The sequence below is a fragment of the Monodelphis domestica genome, chromosome 5, assembly GCF_027887165.1.
Source record: "Monodelphis domestica isolate mMonDom1 chromosome 5, mMonDom1.pri, whole genome shotgun sequence".
Lineage (NCBI taxonomy): Eukaryota > Metazoa > Chordata > Mammalia > Didelphimorphia > Didelphidae > Monodelphis > Monodelphis domestica.
Window position 1 is genome coordinate 275099220 of NC_077231.1, and position 18186 is coordinate 275117405.

The 18186-nt window shown below is 39.4% G+C and overlaps 1 protein-coding gene across 3 annotated transcripts in view; it reads left to right on the forward strand.

Annotated features, from left to right (window-relative positions):
* The window catches only part of STEAP2 (STEAP2 metalloreductase), a 43231-nt gene that overhangs the window by 11177 nt on the left and 13868 nt on the right, over nucleotides 1–18186 (forward strand). For all 3 annotated transcript variants that reach the window (XM_007504987.3, XM_001368627.4, XM_007504983.3), the window contains one exon: nucleotides 12224–12741. In XM_007504987.3, the coding sequence (XP_007505049.1) occupies nucleotides 12250–12741 (492 nt within the window). In that variant the 5' untranslated portion in view covers nucleotides 12224–12249. The remainder of the gene's footprint in view (nucleotides 1–12223; nucleotides 12742–18186) is intronic.

An 18186-nucleotide genomic window follows, 5' to 3' on the forward strand; every position in this document is an offset into this window, starting at 1 on the left:
CCTCTCTCTCTGCCTCCCTCTCTCCAACCCTTTCTCGCTCTCTCTCTCTCTCTGCCTCCCTCACTCCTTCTCTCTCCCTCCTTCTCCCTCTCCCTCTCTCTCTCTGCCTCCCTCTCTCTCTCTGCCTCCCTCTCTCCCTCCTTCTCCCTCTCCCTCTCTCTCTCTTTCTCTGCCTCCCTCTCTCCCTCCCTCCCTCCCTTTCTCTCTCTCTCTGCCTCCCTCACTCCTCTCTCCCTCCTTCTCCCTCTCCCTCCCTCCCTTTCTCTCTCTCTCTCCCTCCCTCCCATTCTCTCTCTCTTTCTCTCTCTCTCCCTCCCCCTCTCTCTGTCTGTCTTTAGTTCTCTCTTTAGTTCTCCCTCCCTCTCTCTTTCTTTAATACTCTCTCTCCCCCCTCTCCCTTTCCCTCTCTCTCTTTCTCCCTCTCCCCCCTTTCTTCCCTCTCTCTCTCTCTCTTTACTTTTTCTCCTAAAAGATGATTACTTAAAAAAAGAAAAGAAAAAGGGTTTGTGTTAATGGAACATTCTAGTCAGATTCAGTTAAGTGAAGGATACTATAATCTTTTAGTTCTTCCCTTGAGATTATGCATAAAACCAACCAAAGGAATTTTTGAAAGGAGCTTAGGTGTATGTACATAAGCCATTAAGAATTTTTCATAGGGGGGCAGCTGGGTAGCACAGTGGATTGAGAACCAGTCCTAGAGACGGGAGGTCCTAGGTTCAAATCTGGATTCAGCCACTTCCCAGCTGTGTGACCCTGGGCAAGTCACTTGACCCCCATTGCCTAGCCCTTACCACTCTTCTGCCTTAGAGCCAATACACAGTATTGACTTCAAGACGGAAGGTAAGGGTTTAAAAAAAAAAAGAATTTTTCATAGAGCCATTGATTTAGAACTAGGAGGAACCTCAGAGTTCCTCTAGTCTAAATAGTCCAACTCTTTCATTTTTTGCCAATGAAGAATTCTTATAATAGATTACAATTTTAAGTTCTGAAATGGATATTTGCTACTATAACGTATGTTCATGTTATTCTTTTAATTTATAAATGCCTCAAAAGTTCAGATTATTAATGATTTTGTCACAACCCTTCTCTGAACTTCCTCAGGCTGGACCTCCTGCTCATCCCTGGGCCTGCACTAAAATGGAATGTTTTCCTTCCTCCTCTCCATCTCTTGGTTTCCTGGTTTCCTCCACATCCCAGCTAAAGTCTTATCTTCTATCAGAAGCCTTTCTTGACTCTCCTTAATTCTGCTGCCTTTCTTTGAATAATTATCTCCAATTTCTCTCCAGTTTATCCTGTAGATAGCTTGTTTGTACAGATTTGTTTTCATGGTTTTCATGTTGTTTTCCCCATTACAATGTGAGCTCCTGGAGGGCAGGCAGAGGCTGCCTTTTTTCCCTTTTTTTTTCTCCACTGCTTAACCCAGCCCCTGGCCCAAAGTAGGAGCTTAATAAATGTTTATTCAGTAACTAGAAAGAGGCCTTTCCACTTGGTGCAGGACCTGTCAAAGTCTGGGCTCCAGGCACAAAGAGGCCATGATGAGACATTAGAGCAGTACCTTAGTGGGAGAATTTTACATTTAAATTTAGGGGGAAATAACTTTAAGTGAGAAAGCATTGTAAATTAGCAAAAAGTTTTGGCAGAGTCTGAATATTTCATAATCCGACTTTAACCATAGACTTGAAATTGTAAATAAACAGCCAAGTAATAAAATCTTGCTTTAACACATCACATTCTTATTTTTCAAAATGAGATTCACCATTGTTCTTGCTTTATAGGAACACTCTCACAAAGTCTCACTTCTTTTTTAAACCCTTGTCTTCCTTCTTGGAATCAGTACTGTGTATTAGTCCCAAGGCAGAAGAGTGGTAAGGGCTAAGCAATGGGGGTTAAGTGACTTGCCCACGGTCACACAGCTGGGAAGTATCTGATGCCAGATTTGAACCCAAGACCTCCCGTCTCTAGTCCTGGCTCTCAATCTAATGAGCCAACCAGCTGCTCCCTGTGCATTGGTTCTAAGGCAAAAAAAAGTGGTAAGGGCTAGGTGATGGCATTAAGTGATTCACCCATGGGACAATGGGGGTCAAGTGACTTGCTCAGGGTCACACAGCTAGGTGAATGTCTCAGCCCAGACTTGAACCCAGGACCTGCCATCTCTAGGTCTAGCTCTCAATCCACTGAGCCATCTAGCTGCCCCCAAGTGATGCATGTGTTAACCTACTTCTTTCTATGGGTCCACAAATCCTTTACAAAGATATTAAATTCACCTTAAATTTGTTTAATGTCACAGGTATAAAAACTGGCATCATATGATAGATATTAAAGGCTCTAGCATAGCCCCAAAACTACAATGTCCCCAGTCAACATCTACTCATAGGAAACTGTGTTGGAAAACTTGATACTGTGAGTCTAGGTTGTAGCTACCCTCATGAGAAAATCCCAGAGTAACATGCCTCCCCATCTCCCCTAATTGCTTGAGGGAAAGCACTCAGAACCCCTGAGTCAAAAGGTAATTCTTCCCTCCTAATTAGAGGGCTTTCACCATAGCAAGATCAGGAGAAGATTGCTTCACATGGAAAGTTTTTTCCGATGTCTAAAGCACATTTAGCAGAGGCTAATGATAGCTAAAACTCACCTGAGTTGGATCTTGAAATAAAATTTTAAAGGCTGGATGAAAGCCCACCCCAAGCCTGGGAAGGAACATGGAGAAATGCCTTGAGGCAGGAGTGGCAGGCCAATACCCTCATTTATGTAGTGCAATGCAGTTTATAAGACGCCTTCCCAGAACTGTGAAATAAGAAGTGCAATATTTTTATCCTCCTTTTACTGATGAATAAGCCAAGGGCTTGGAAGATGGGCTGTCTTGCCCATGAGCACACTGCTATTCAGTCTCTGAGTCAGAGCTCCTAAACTCAAAGTCAGTGCTGTCTCCATGATCCCCATGCTGACTTCTGCATCACAGGAGGAAAGGAGATCAGGGGACAGAGAGTAATCCAGTTTGGCTAAGACGTAGATGAGTATAGCATGAAATAAAAGTGGGTCAGAGCAAGATTTTACAGGGCTTTCAATACCAGATGAAGAATTGTATGTTGTAGGCAGTGGGGAGCTAGCGAGGATTTTTGATTGAGGGGAAATCACAGGTAAGAAAACATTTGCATTGGAATGATTATATTGGCAATGGATAGATTGTAGAGTAGGAAGTGCAGAGCAAGGGGACCAGTTCTGAGGCTATTAAAAAGGTCTAGATGAGAGGTAATGAAAACCTGAACTAGCAGGGCAGGAAGTAGGCAGAAAAAAGAAGGAATTGACCACAGGAAGTATTTCAAAAGTCAAATTACTAGGATTGGGCAACTAATTCTCTGTTGGTGATGAATAATGGAGAAAAATGAATGATGACTCAAGTTGCAAGTTTGACTTACTGGAAGGATGGCATAATGTCATCAACTGGAGACAACAGAGGAAAATTAGGAAGCCTGAAGGCTGTGGCCCCACTATACCCCCCTTTTGCCAGTAGTATTAATCTGGACCCTGTTCCCCCATCCTGTATTGGATTTCATGGCCACATTCAGTGTTGGGAATGTTGGAGGAGGGGGATTAGATGTGGAGGGCTGAGGGGGAGAGGACATGGTGGGTTTTATTCTTTGGTTCCTGTAAATCGTATCTAAAAATCTTCGGTTCTGTCTTCCTGGAGAAAGGTGGTGATTTCAAAGGGTCAATAGATAGAAATGTAACACTAGACCTAAGGAGAGAGATCAGAGCTAAACGCAGAAAGGAGGAGGGGGAGTCATTGAAAGAGATAGAAAAGAAATGTAAAGGTGGGAGGAAAACCAAGGGACCAGTCTCATCGAGGCACAGAGAAAAGTTGCCAACTACTGGGGCAACTAGAATCACACTCTGTGCAAGGCTCTCTTATTTGAACAAAGAAAAACTCCCCATAGATACATTTGGAAAAGTCAAGGAAGTAGAGATCTATAATTCCTCCTTCTGCCCCCTCACCTCAAACCCCAATCCAAGGAAAAAAAAAACTCAAGAATAACTAGATTGGCATAATCAGGTTTCTTAGATATATGAAAAATGTCTAGAGGTTTCTTCATATAAGCTTCGATTGGGGGCAAACATGGTGAATGATTGTGTTTTCCTTTTATACAAGAAGTTAATGTCATTTTTAAAAACATGATGACAACTGGTATTTAGAAATGGATTGAATTAAAATGGTCTACAATTAATCAATCAGTGAACGTTTAATAAGAGCCTACCAGGTGCCAGGCATAGTGCAAGACAGCTTGTGCTCTTAAGAAACTTACAATCCAATGAGCAAGACAACATGCAAACAAATGTAAAAAGCAAGCTATATACTTGTGCTAAATGCGAAATAACTTACAGGAGGAAGCTCTGGAAGGTTTCTTGTGGACGGTGGGATTTAGTTGGGATTTAAAGAAAGCTGAGGAGATCAATAGTCAAAGAAGAGAAGGGTTAAGTGCTGCACAAATACTCTACCCAGATAGACTAGTTTAACCCTCCTTGCCTGCTAGTGTCAGATTAATACTCTACCCAGATAGACTAGCTTAACCCTCCTTGCCTGCTAGTGTCAGATTGTTAAAAATAACTTTGTTTTATTTTTTTAAAACCCTTACCACCTATGTTAGCATCAGTTCCAAGAGGGAAGAGTCTCCAGGGCTAGACAATCAGAGATAAGTGACTTGCCCAGGGTCATACAGCTAGAAAGTATTTGAAGTCAGATTTGAACATAGGTCTTCTTGACCTACCCACTGTAGTACCTACCTGCCTCAGATTCTTTTATACCTTTTAATGAAGAAAGGAGCTTACCTTCTATCAGTAGCCATAATCACATGATTAAAAGACTCCATTAGAATTTATGGTAAGAAACACAATATAAATAAATTAGATCAAAGTCACTCATTAATACTTATAAATATTATAGTATAAGAAGATGCTAATGAATGACTACTAATGGGCCCTAATATAACTTAGCCTGTTTATATAGTAATAGCTAACATGTGTATAGCATTTATTTATAAATTTCAATTCACAAGGCAGTTTTAATAGTATTTCCGCCAAGAGGAGTGGCAATGATCAGATTTACCCTGGCTCAGTTATGATTAAAAGCCCAGTATACATAAAATGATGTGTATGTACATATATATATATATAAAAATATACATTTTTTTCTCATTTGATCTTGACATTAACTCTGTGAAGTAAGTACTATGGTTAACCCCATTTTCCAGATGACAAAATTGGTGCTGAAAGAAACAAAGTGACTTGTCCAGAGACACATAACTAAGTAAATATTATATATATATATATATATATGTATATATATATATATATATAGTGAGATTCAAACTCATGTCTTCCTGACTCAAAGTCCAGCACTCTTATCCACTGTTCCACCTAGTCACCAAATTATACTATGATTTATAGGAGGTATTTGCACTTTGTGAAATATGCAGATTCCTCAAAAGGCTATTCTATAGCATAGAAAAGCATTTTGGGGGGGGGCAGTTGAAAGCTAATCATGAAACCAGGAAGACTTGAATTCATATTTGCCTTCAGACACTCTAGGCAGGTCTCTTAGCTTCTGTTTGTCTCAGGTTCCTTAGCTGCAAAGTAGAAATAATAGCACCTCCCTCCTAGAGGTGTTATAAGAATCCACTTAGATAATATTTATAAAGCACTTAACACAGGCTCTGGAGCACAGTAGGTACAACATAAATGCTCGCTATTATTAATTATTTTGATCTTCATGATTTTTCCCCATTTTCAAACATCTCTAACAAGGAGGAGGCTACCTGAATTTATCAAAAGAGAACTCAGTACTAGCAGCTCGGTGTGAGTCCATCAATCTTCTGCCAGAAACAGTTTGTCCTGTGTGTCCTCATCATCAACAACAACAAAAAAGGGACAACCAGTTTTTGAAGCCCTGAGGGGTAGCCAAGAGGATGATGAGGGATTTTCCCAAGCTGGCTGGTGCCTGTGTTCCTCATCTTGGGCTTTTGATCATAACTGAGCCAGGGTAAATCTGATCATTGCCACTCCTCTTGGCAGAAATACTATTAAAACTGCTTTGTGAATTGAAATTTATAAGAAGAAACAAGATAGTAGTAGAAGGCTTTATCCTCCTTAGTATCCAAGTTATTCACCCCTCAGATTACAGCAGGTTAAGTATCTGATGTAAGTTCTGGGTAATGAGATTCTAACAGACCATTGAGAAAAATTGAAAGAGCACTGGGAAGCCTACTTGAAACCCCTAGTAGTAGCTTTGTGTTCCTATTCTTGTCACTTTCTCACCTGCTCTCAAGCTATTTCACCACCCCTAAAATAGAGATAATAATCATTTCCCTGTTATTGTGAGTGTCAATATATGGAAAGTTTTGCAGACTTTAAAGCATTATCTCAATTTTTAACTGAATTAATTAAGTCATAAGTACCCTTATAACTAGAACTGATAGCCTTCTTGAAGCTTCTCGCCTAATATTAGAGGATAACACTGGCACTAAGGAGAAGATGACTTCGTAAAGGTGCCTTTACTAATCTGTTAGACCATTTCAAGTATTCAGCACTAGACAATTCCTGGCTTTGGTTTCACAAAGCCAAAAAAAAGGATTGATTTCCTAATGTTTCACAATTACTCAAACTCTGTGCACCACAATCCATCCATGGGCTGGATCCTTTAGAGTGGGACACATCAGCTGTTAGACAGGAAATTATGTAATGAGGAAAGCAAAAAGGATTTTCATTTGAAAACCCAGTGCTCTTTCTGGGCAATATGGCTTATTTTTTTAAGGTGAATTATTAAAAACAGTAAACTCACACATTCAGATCATCACTCAAAAAGAAAAAATATATCCCATGTTTCCCCCCCCCCCCCAAAAAAAGCCTCATTGCAGTTTTTATATTCAGAAAATGAAAATGAGTGAAGAAATTTTCTATTCTGTGGTGCAAGAAAGCTCTTTGGATATATTTTGACTTGGCGTTGCAAGTCCCTTCCCTAAAAGAACTATGGGATGTTTGGTTAGCCACAAGAAGATAGCAAGTGGACATTTGAAGAATGCCATAATATAGATGCCTATTTTTAAGAAAATGGGTAATTCCTTAATTAAATTGTTCTGAGTCATGTGCTGACTGCCTTCGCCTTCTCTAGGATTTTTCGACTATTTCCTATTCTGTATCTCTTAAAGGCTGAGCAATTAGGGGAGTACAGAGTACATGGAGATAGGTGGATCTCAAGAGGAAAAGGAAATAATCATCAAAATAACAAAAACTACTCTGGGTAATTAAATGAATACATGAATGAACAAATAGAATGTCTTAAGTGCTTCTTTTGTGGCTAGCATCTTGCTAGCCACTAAGGATACAAATTAAAAAGATAAGCCTGGTCCTCAAGAAGCTCCCATTCTGATGGGAAGGGAGTTATGGTTTGAGAAATCACAAAGATGGTGAGGAGAATAATAAAGCAACCCATTAACATAACGTTTACAGAGGCTGTGGTAGTGGTGATTTGATTACAGTTCTCAAACCAAGAAGTGTAAAGGTAAGGGTGCCAACTTAGTGTAAGATCATAAAATGCGGGGAGTTGGGTTGAGACCACTTCCAATGACCTTAGCTCCTCCCAGAGGCTTCTGCTTCTGATTCCTTAATGTGCTATTTGCCAATTAAACACAGCTGAACAGATGCAATACCCACCATCCCTCCATTGTCAGAAAATAGTGCCATTAGGGCAGCTAGATGAAAAGAGCATCAGTCCTGGAGTGGGGAGGACCTGGGTTCAAATTTGACATCAGATACTTCATTAGTGTGTGACCTTGGGCAAGTCTCTTAATCCTGATTGCCTAGCCCTTACTTCTTTCTTCTGCCTTAGAGTTGATATTAAATAAAACACAAGGTAAGTGTTTAAAAAAGAAAAAAAGAAAATACTGCCATAAATGCAAAGCCTCACTTAGGAGCCTCAGAAATTGGCCTGTCTACGCAGGTGTCAATCTGGCCATTTCTGTGAAGATAATTACAAGGGTTTGGCAAAAGAACTACCATAAAAAAGACAGGCCTGTAGCTCTCACTCCAAGCGATGGGGAGGGCCAGGTTGCTGTGGGAGAGATTGTGTCTGATGTTTCTGGAAGCACCAAATGTATGATGAAAGCAAAAGCTGGAGAGGCAGAAGGGCCAAAGGGATACATTTCTACTTCCCAGCTTGGAAAATGGAAAAAGCATTCCAAGGAGGGGGGTAAAAAGAATTTGTATTTTATCTCTGAGGCAGTAGGAAGCCACTGAAGCTTCTTGAGCAGAGGAACGACAAGATCCTTCCCTTCACTTCCCTCTCCCCTAGTAAGAAGGAAAAGGGGGAGCCACTGCCTTAAGACTATGTGGATGCACAGGGAGCTCATCAACAAAAGTCAGATTTCTTTTGAAAGATATGTGTAAAATAAGGGGAAATGTTCCCAGGAATTCTAAAGCCCTGAATAATCGAAGATTGATGATGAATATTAAGAACGACAACAACACTCTATTTTCTGTGTGTGTGTGTACATTTGTGTCTGAGTTAGATGTGTTGAATGAGAAAGGTGCTAGGATGATGCGAAGACTTTCAACCGTCCCTTCTAGGGATCATTTCAAAGAACTAAGCACATTTAGTGCAGAGGGAATGCAGGTGTTTGGGAGACTATTGGGTGGTATTGGGAAAGAGAAATTAAACATTGTCCCCAGAGGTTATAGACCTGGCCATGTCACTCCTCTGCTCAAGAAGTCTCAGTGGCTTCCTACTGCCTCAGAAATAAAATGCAAACTCTTCTCTTGGTAGTATTTAAAACCCTTCCCCGTCCGCTCAGAACTATCTCTCCCAGCTCATTTGTCAATACTCTCTCTCCTCCATTTATTGTCCATACACAACATTCTCCTCTGTGCTGGTTCTGTTCTTTTAGACATCCTAATGTCCCTAATCCCTGGAATCTCCCCTCCTCACCTACACCTAATTCCATTCAAGACTCATTTCAAGTGCTGCGTCCTACACAGGGCTTTTCCTGACCCCTCCCAGATTTTAGTGCCCTCTCCCCAAATCCTTCATATTTGTTTCACACATATTGCACTTATTTTTTTTTCTCTGTGTTCTTGTTATTCCCACTCCTGCCCCCAGTGGGGTGTAAGCTTCTTGAGTTTCAGGGCCTATTTTTGTTTTTGTCTTTATAGCTCTAGCAATTCACAGTTGGCTTGGCACACAATAGGCGCTTAATAAATGTTTCTTGTATTAAACTTCGATTAACATTTGGAATTTTCAGAGAGGCAGGTTTGGAATGGATATAAGGAAAACCCTCCTAAAAATTAGAACTTTCCAGTAAGCTCCTTCTCTCTGGAGGTCTTTAGGACTAGACTGGTTGATTATTTGTAGTGATGTAGAAGAGAGTCTCGTGAAGGATGATGCTTGGATTAAGTGGTCCATAAGGTTCTTTCAAAGTCAGATTCTGTGATGTTCCATCCTGCTGGTGATTACTATGAGATTTCTCACTAACGCTAGGAAACAAGAATGGTGTAAGCTATAGCTAGCTGTATCTAACTCAACTCCTAGATAGGGATATCTTAGAAGGTTTAGATGGAAAGGAATGAAATTGTTTATACATATATATATATATATATATATATATATATAAGATATCATAATTCAATGAGGCATCTGTGTGATTTGGCACCTCCCTCCTCCCCCCAAAAAGAGCTAATGTGATCTTAAGCTATATTAAGAGTGTTTGGGGACATTTGAAGAGAGAAAAAGTTTGGAACAAAACTTGTGGGGAATAAAATATAGGTAGGAAAGAAGAGGGCAGCTAAATGGCACGGTGTCGTCTGCCTGAAGTCAGGAAGACATCTTCCCAAGTTCAAATCTATTCTCAGATATTTACTACCTGGGTGACCCTGGAACTCTGAACTATGTCTCAATTTCCTCATAGTAAAATGAGCTGGAGAAGGAAATGGCAAGCCACTCCATTATCTCTGCCAAGAAAACTCCAAATACGATCATAAAGAATCAGGCATGGTTGAAATGCCTGAAAAACAAAGAAGAAAAGAATTGTCTTATGGCGGGGACGGTCCATTTGGGAATGAATAGCATATCTGCGGGGGACACAGGATATTTATGTCATTTTCTCCAGTTCTGTGTAACATTGAGTGAAGAGATATAGAGAAGATGGGATGTTTAGGACAATCTGAGGCTCAGGTTTTTTTAAAGCACCAACAGTGAGTAGGGGGCAGTATATAGTCGAACTTGGCAATTTGCAGGCAAAGTTAGTTTTACAGTTCAGTTCTGTCTACTCCTTTCTATCCCATTGTCTACGAAAGTCTTTCCCAGTCCTAATTGCTAGCCCCATCTCTCTCCCTAATTACCTTGTATTATTTTATAGTGAGTCTCTTCAGACTTATTTTGCCTATCCTAAAAAAATGTGCAACTCTCCCCTGAAAGAATTAAGCTCCTTAAGAATGGAAGTCTTTTCATTCTTTCTAAGGTTTCCATATAAGGTTTCTAAGGCTTAGCACAGGGAATAGTATGCAGTAGGTTTTAAATAAATGCTTAATATTGGTTAAACAGATAAAAATGATACTGGCAGAAATGTGGAGATTCATAAATATTATACATACAAGTAAAACATTTTTTAAACTTTTGAGATTTATTAGCCTATCTACAGCCAATTATTCAGTTAAATTTTTTCACTGTATTCACCATCCAAGAACTAGCATTTGTCACACCACTATCCCATATGTTTGGAATCTAAACAGACAGATGGGCAAAATGTGAATATGCTATATAAAAAAGGTGAGAAGGCTCTTTGGAATTTCAGCTGTCTGAATATGGGCCTTCTCCAAAGCTCTGCTCTCTTAACGTGGAAAGAAGAGTTTCTTTCCACTCTCCATCCTCCCCTTTGTTCATGACTTTTGCTATGCTTTCCTCCCCTCCCTCAATTTCCTTGGCTAACTCCTGCTACCTTCTCCAAGAAATCCTCCAAAGGAGGATCTCCTCCCCTATGTGGAAAGTGATCTCTCCATCCTAAAACTTGTCATGGCACTTTACCAACTCTTCTTTGCCTCCATAACACTCTATCCTGTATTGTAATTTTCTATTAGTATCTCATACCCACTTTATGTTTATATATGTCTCAAGAGCTTAGATTGTTTTATTGTATCCATAAATCCTCAGGGTCTAGCAAGACATTTTGCATATGGTAGGCTCTTGAAAAATGTTAGGTGAATGGGCTGATTAAGAAAAAGGGAAAAACTCAATTTATTATGGGTTCTAATCTATGATAAAATCACATTTTTATTTTAAAAATAAATAATATTTCATTTTTCCTCACTTACATGTAAAAACAATTTTTAATATTCTTCTTTTTAGTTTTGAGTTCCAAATTCTCTCCCTCCCCTTCCCTGAGATGGTAAGCAAATTAATATAGATTTACATAGGCAATCATGTAAAACATTTCTTCGTATTAGTCATTTTGTGGAAGAGATCTCAAACAAAGAAGAAGGAGGAGGAAGAGGAAGAGGAGGAAAAGGAGGAGAAGGAGGAGATATGATAGAATGAAATATAATATGTTTCAGTCTGCATTCATATGCCATCATTTCTTTCTTGGAGGGCAGATGGCATCTTTCATCATGAATCTTTGGGATTATCTTGGATCACTGAGAATAACAAGGTCATTTGTAATTGTTCATCAAAAAATATTGCTGTCACTGTGTACAAAGTTCAGGTTCTGTTCACTTTATATCAGTTCATGTATATCCTCACAGATAAAATTGCATTTTTTAAACCTTACCTTCCATCTTAGAATCAACACTGTGTATTAATTCCAAGGCAGAAGAGCAGTAAAGGTTAGGCAATGGGGGTTAAGTGACTTGCCCAGGGTCACACAGCTAGGAAGTGTCTAAGACCACATTTGAATCCAGGTCCTCCCATCTCAAGCCCTGGTTTTCAAACCACTAAACCACCTGGCTGCCCTCTAAAATCACATTTTTAAAAGAGCTTGAAACAGATAATTTTCTATTCAAATAATGTATCAGTGTATCATCATTGTGACAGCTATTTCAGCTATCCAAAGGCCTATTTTCTTTCTAGGATCTTGATTTCATTCCCAGTTGATTTGGATTGGCCTAAATCTAATCTTACTCTGAGTGGAACAGTTTTAAAGTTTTCTCTTTGATTGACTTTAAAATGTTTTCTTTTCTTTTCTAGGTTAGCATTGTAGAAGTCTTCAAATCATGGAATCAATATCGATGATGGGCAGCCCCAAGAGTCTTAATGAAACATTTTTACCCAATGGCATAAATGGTATCAAAGATGCAAGTAAGGTTACCATAGGCATAATTGGAAGTGGAGATTTTGCCAAATCTCTGACTATTCGACTTATCAGATGTGGGTATCACGTGGTGATCGGAAGCAGAAACCCAAAATTTGCTTCAGAATTCTTTCCACATGTGGTTGATGTCACCCATCATGAAGATGCCCTCACAAAAACCAATATAATTTTTATTGCAATACATAGGGAACATTATACCTCTTTGTGGGACCTCCGACATCTTCTAGTTGGAAAAATCCTGATTGATGTCAGCAATAACATGAGGGTAAACCAGTACCCAGAGTCCAACGCAGAATATTTGGCTTCGTTGTTCCCAGATTCCTTCATCGTGAAAGGATTTAACGTGGTCTCAGCTTGGGCACTCCAGTTAGGACCCAAGGACGCCAGCAGGCAGGTATGGTTTTGTTTTGGAGGAGAAATGTAACATATGGATGTATGGACATATGTGTACTAATTTTCAGACAGAATCCTACCAAGTACTGAGACTCTACTGAACCATAAATAGCTGCCATTAGCTTTTAACCAGTAATTTCCTGACTTTATAAAGGCACGTCTCCACCATAGTAGAAATTTGTCTCTTTCCCGAGGCATCCAGGAAATTCAAGAAAAGGCAAGTTTTGGGGGTTCAGTTACCCAGCCAATTGCTTCACTTCTCCTTTTCACTTTAATAGACATAAATTGGCTTCACAGTCATTAACATCTTTTATGAGTCAGTGGTCTATAAAACATCAGCATGTATGACCTGTCTCTACATATTTTAGATTGCCCAAACTGGAAACTGCAGGTGTTAGGAACCTACCTAAAAGCCAGTTAAACTTCCCATACTCCTTTGAGGCTGCTGTGATTATTGAAGAGTCTTTGCCAACGCCCCAGCTCCATACACTTCAAGGAATTTTCATTCCGAGGTCTAGCTGTGGTCAGGGGATTTCTTTGGCAAATGTCACATTCTGGATGCAGTCTGTACTATAGAGGACAGACAAGTCAAGCAGTAATTTAGTTTTGTTTGGATCCTTGATTTCCTTGTGTAGCCCAGAGCTCATAGCCCGTGACTGCGTACCACCAAAATTCCACAGTGCTCTGACCCATATTAAATTATAATTGGGAGACGTTTAATAAACTATATAAAAATACAGCATAGAAGTTAATTTGTAGTGTTCTAAGTCAGTAAAAATGCAAGGATTCACTTCTATTTGAATTTGGCACCACTGCTATAGACAATTCCCAGAGAAAAAACTCATTCTATCACCCCCACCTGTGTGGAGGTACTAAGAGGTAAGCAATTTGCCCAGGGTCACAAAGCCAGAACGTCTAAGAGGCAGGGCTTCTTAGAACACTCTCCTAATATAGCATCCCACAGAAAATATTATATGAATTCTGGGAAATGCATATACTTGGACCAAGATGTCTATCACCTCTTCAAAATAGACTGTCCATCTTTGGACAAGGTTGACATCCCATGTTGAGAGGTATTATGGATGTTACTGCCTCAGTTGTACCATTACAAACCAGGGTTGAGGCATACTGTTTCTTTTTATTTTTAACTCTTATCTTCCATCTTAGAATTAATACCGTGTATTGGTTCCATGGCAGAAGAGTGGTAAGGACTAGGCAATGGGGGTTAAATGACTTGTCCTGTCACCCAGCTAGGAAGTATCTAAGGCCAGATTTGAACCCAGGATCTCCTCTCTCTGGACCTGACTCCCAAACCATTGAATCACCCTTGTCACACAGTTTCTTCGCACCATTGCATGAGATTCTGGTGGTCCAACCTATAGCATAGTATTATCAAGTAAGGTCTGAGACCAATGAAGACTCCCCCACCAAGAATACAACCTGACTTTTCCTCATCCCCAACTCTTAAAATTACTATGAACTGGGGGCAGCTGGGTAGCTCAGTGGATTGAGAGCCAGTCCTAGAGACGGGAGGTCCTAGGTTCAAATCTGATCTCAGACACTTCCCAGCTGTGTGACCCTGGGCAAGTCACTTGACCCCCATTGCCTACCCTTACCACTCTTCTGCCTTGGAGCCAATACACAGTATTGACTCCAAGACGGAAGGTGAGGGTTTAAAAAAAATTACTATGAACCTCTCAGTGATCCTGGATTGCATGTGGGCTACCCTTCAGGGGCTACTATAATCCTAAGGATTTAATTAATGATAATATGGTAGTGGTATGTGAGCTCCCCAAATTCACTCGCTTCAGCCTCTGTTCCAATTTCAGTAGCCCCTGAAGCAGCATGGTATTCCTTAAGAAAGTTTTCTAGCTACATGGACTCTTCTACCATATCACATCATATTGGAACCCCAAATTTGAGCCTTTTAAGTCTGCTTTGCTGATGTCTCCATGTACGATTGAGCTCTCCACTGCTTCTCATCCAAAATCCAGTTGCCTGGAAAGAATCAAATGACTGCTAGAACAATACATGCACTCTTAGACTTCTATCTCCCAAAGAGTCATTTCGTCAGGCAGACAACCCATGGTCATATCCTACGATGCTGCTTTCTACTTTTCTACAGTGAACACTATCTTGCACTCAAAGTTTGATTTTCACTTTTCATTTGTTTCTAGCTGTCTCCCATGCCATAGTACCAACTTAGATACCTCCTGAAGGAAGCTGAAGACAGTTAGGACAAGCTGCAAGGTAGATTAAAAGTAACAAGAAAGGCATATAAAAGGTGGAACTCTCAAAAACTAAGTATCAGGACAGAGTTCACAAATATGGGCTGAGTATCTGAAATCTTGTGGGCAAGTCCTCAAAGCAGGAAGATCATGCTTCAGCATCCTTCTCCACTACTCAGACAAGGAAGCCAGTGGGCACTTTGGGGTCCAACTATCTGGGTATTTCACTGGATCCAGCACACCCAGACCTAGATCAGCATAAGCCAGAATCCTTCTCTTCTTTCCTGGCTTGAATTATAAGAGTAAATTAAAGAATTAAATCCTTTGTTATCAAAGCCATTCAGTTTCATTTAGCCATCGGTGGGTTTGGAACGGAGGTAGACTAGAAGCACTTGGGTGCTAAGCCATCACCTTCAGCTCCTGGAACTTGTGGAGGTATTCCACCATTGGTCTCCCAGGGGAGGAGAAGCAGGATAGAAAGAGGAATATTTTCTGATGTAATTTGAGGCAGCTGTTAACATGCCAAAGATTGAGGGTCATGGTTGCAGGGGCTCTTCAACTGAAGGGCATTCAGAAGGACATGAAGGGCAGGGCTAGGTCAGATATGAAATACCCCCTGATATTTGTGATAGCAAATGAAGAGAATTCTGGCAAATTCAACAGCTTTTTGCTTGCTTAGCTAGGTACGTAACCACCACGAGCCAGAATTGAGACCTTTGCAACCCTGCTTCTGCTGCACAGTCAGTCTCTTTACAGCCATTAGTCCTCTTGCTCTACAACCTATATTCTTTATTACTGGTCTCATCTCATCACATACCCAACTTCAATCTGTGCTACAAGCCTTACCCCTTGGGAAGGCTTTTTAGAGGTATGGAACCAGTTCAGCAGGAACCCAAGATGGGTTCTGAGCTCAACCCCACATAGAGGCAGGGAAAAGGGAAGAGTATGAATTGCAAAGGATGAAGATTGGAGGAATTGCGATCTATTTAAGTGGCTGATTATATTGAGGTATTCACTATTATAAAATCAAGGATCTTTCAAAGGATTAAAATAAAGTTTTAATATAAATTATTAATTCAATTATTAACTATTTAAGAGTTCACAGGATTTAGAGCTATAGGGGCCCTTTTGAGCCATCTAGTCTTACCCCTAACTTTACAAATGAGAAAACTGAAGCAGAGAAAAGTTCATTGATTTGCTCAGCCACAAAACTGACAAGTCCTCAGAATCTGAACTTACTCCAAATCTAGGCTCAGACCACTCATTATATGACTAGTATTTGCAATCACTTTGTAGGTTTGTGTTTATAAGTTTCATTAAGCATTTATTAAGCACTCGCCATGGTCTAGACACATAGCTATGTATTTTTTCATAGATGCCTGACCTGCAATTAGGTAAAGTTGCCACCAATTGGACAGCAATGCATCAATTATACGTTTATAGTCAGGGGAGCCAAGCTACCTATAAGATTGGTTAGCTGAGTGAAAGGAATAACATACTTTCTTATTCAACTGGGCTTTTTATTCAGATAACAAAAAATAATTTTAAAAAATTAAAATATCTAGGAATAAACTGTAAGGAACTTCATATTTTAGAAGATGCTATATGATATAAGATTTAATGCACTTCAAATACTTAAGTATGATTAAAGGTCAGATTATCCTTAACTGGTATCAGTCACTGCTTAACTTCAGCCAGCTTTTCCTCTCCAGTGTTAAAACTGAACAGTTTTTGAGCTAATCCGTGATATTTATATGTCAAGTCAAAGACCTTTTCCAAGTCATATTATTTGAGTGCTTCCGTGTTTCAGGGCAACTTGGCATTAAAAGCTCTTGAAATACTATTTCTTTGGCCTCAGATTTTCATCCTTCCATTCATTCATCTTAGGCTATCCTTCCTAGCATTCCTGCTCAGTTATGAGATTTCTGTTTGGTTCCCTTGAGTCTTCCTTCATCATGGGGCTAAGCAGAAGAATTTTAATATGATATTATGTGTTTACATCTCCTTTTGGCTGTTTTGACAGTAACTGTTTTCCCCATCAGGTATTTATCACAAATATACATAAATATCTTAAGTTGACTCATTGAATACTTTCCTAAACTGTGCTATAATGTCATCTGGCCTCTGACAGCAACCTTTTAAAAGGACCACATCAGGGGCAGCTAGGTGGCGCAATAGATAGAGTGTTAGGCTTGGAGTTGGGAAGATCTGGGTTCAAATTTGATCTCAGACACTTCCTAGCTGTGTGACCCTAGGCAAGTCACTGAACCCCAATTGCCTAACCCTTACTGATCTTCTGCCTTGAAACTGATACTTGTATTGACTCCAAGACAGAAAGTAAAGTTTAAAAAATAAAGGGGCCACATCCCTTCCCACAGAACAAAACATTTAAAATCATATTTGAAACACAGTCACAAAATATCTGGCATAACATCTTGCATATAATCTTTCTTTAATTTATGTTTAACCTGGTATTTTTCTACAAATCATTTCAAAATTAATTTATTTGAACACTATCTTGGATGCTGCTCTCAGATAATATATTTATATTTCTAAATTATAAATATATTATCTGAGCAGCATCCAAGATGCTGATCCTAGATATATTACAAATTATAAATATTATATATCATAATAAATATCATTCCTAGATGTAATAAAGATAAGTACATTTACAAATGACAAAATGAGCAGGAAATAGCTTTTCTTTATTTTCTCAAAAACAGCAATTTGATTATTAATAAATTAATTTGATAAGAAATCTGTCTACTGAATAAGGAGATGATATGTAGACATTTGATACTAGCATTTCCCTTTTATATGACAGGACTTAATAAAAAAATTTTAAATCTACCCAAAAGGGTTCTTAGTGAGTACTTTTTCATTTACAAAAGATTACATATGCAGACTTTAAAAACAGAATAGATTTCCATTTATTTAGAAAATAGGACAGAGTATGCTTAAGAAAATGTGAATGACAAAGTTACAAATTCAGTTCTGCTTTTAGATAAATTTTATTTTCCTAATCATAACAGTATTTACATATATTGGACACTATGCAAGTGTATACCAAATGTCTTAGGAGGAAACCAGTTACTAAGAGATACTTCGGGCATTATGTGTCACTACAAAGTGCTGTGGCCTTGAGGTCCCTAGCCCTCAGGTTGAGAACCACTGATCTAACCCCAAAAGGGCAAGCTCATTTTGTCAGTGCTGGA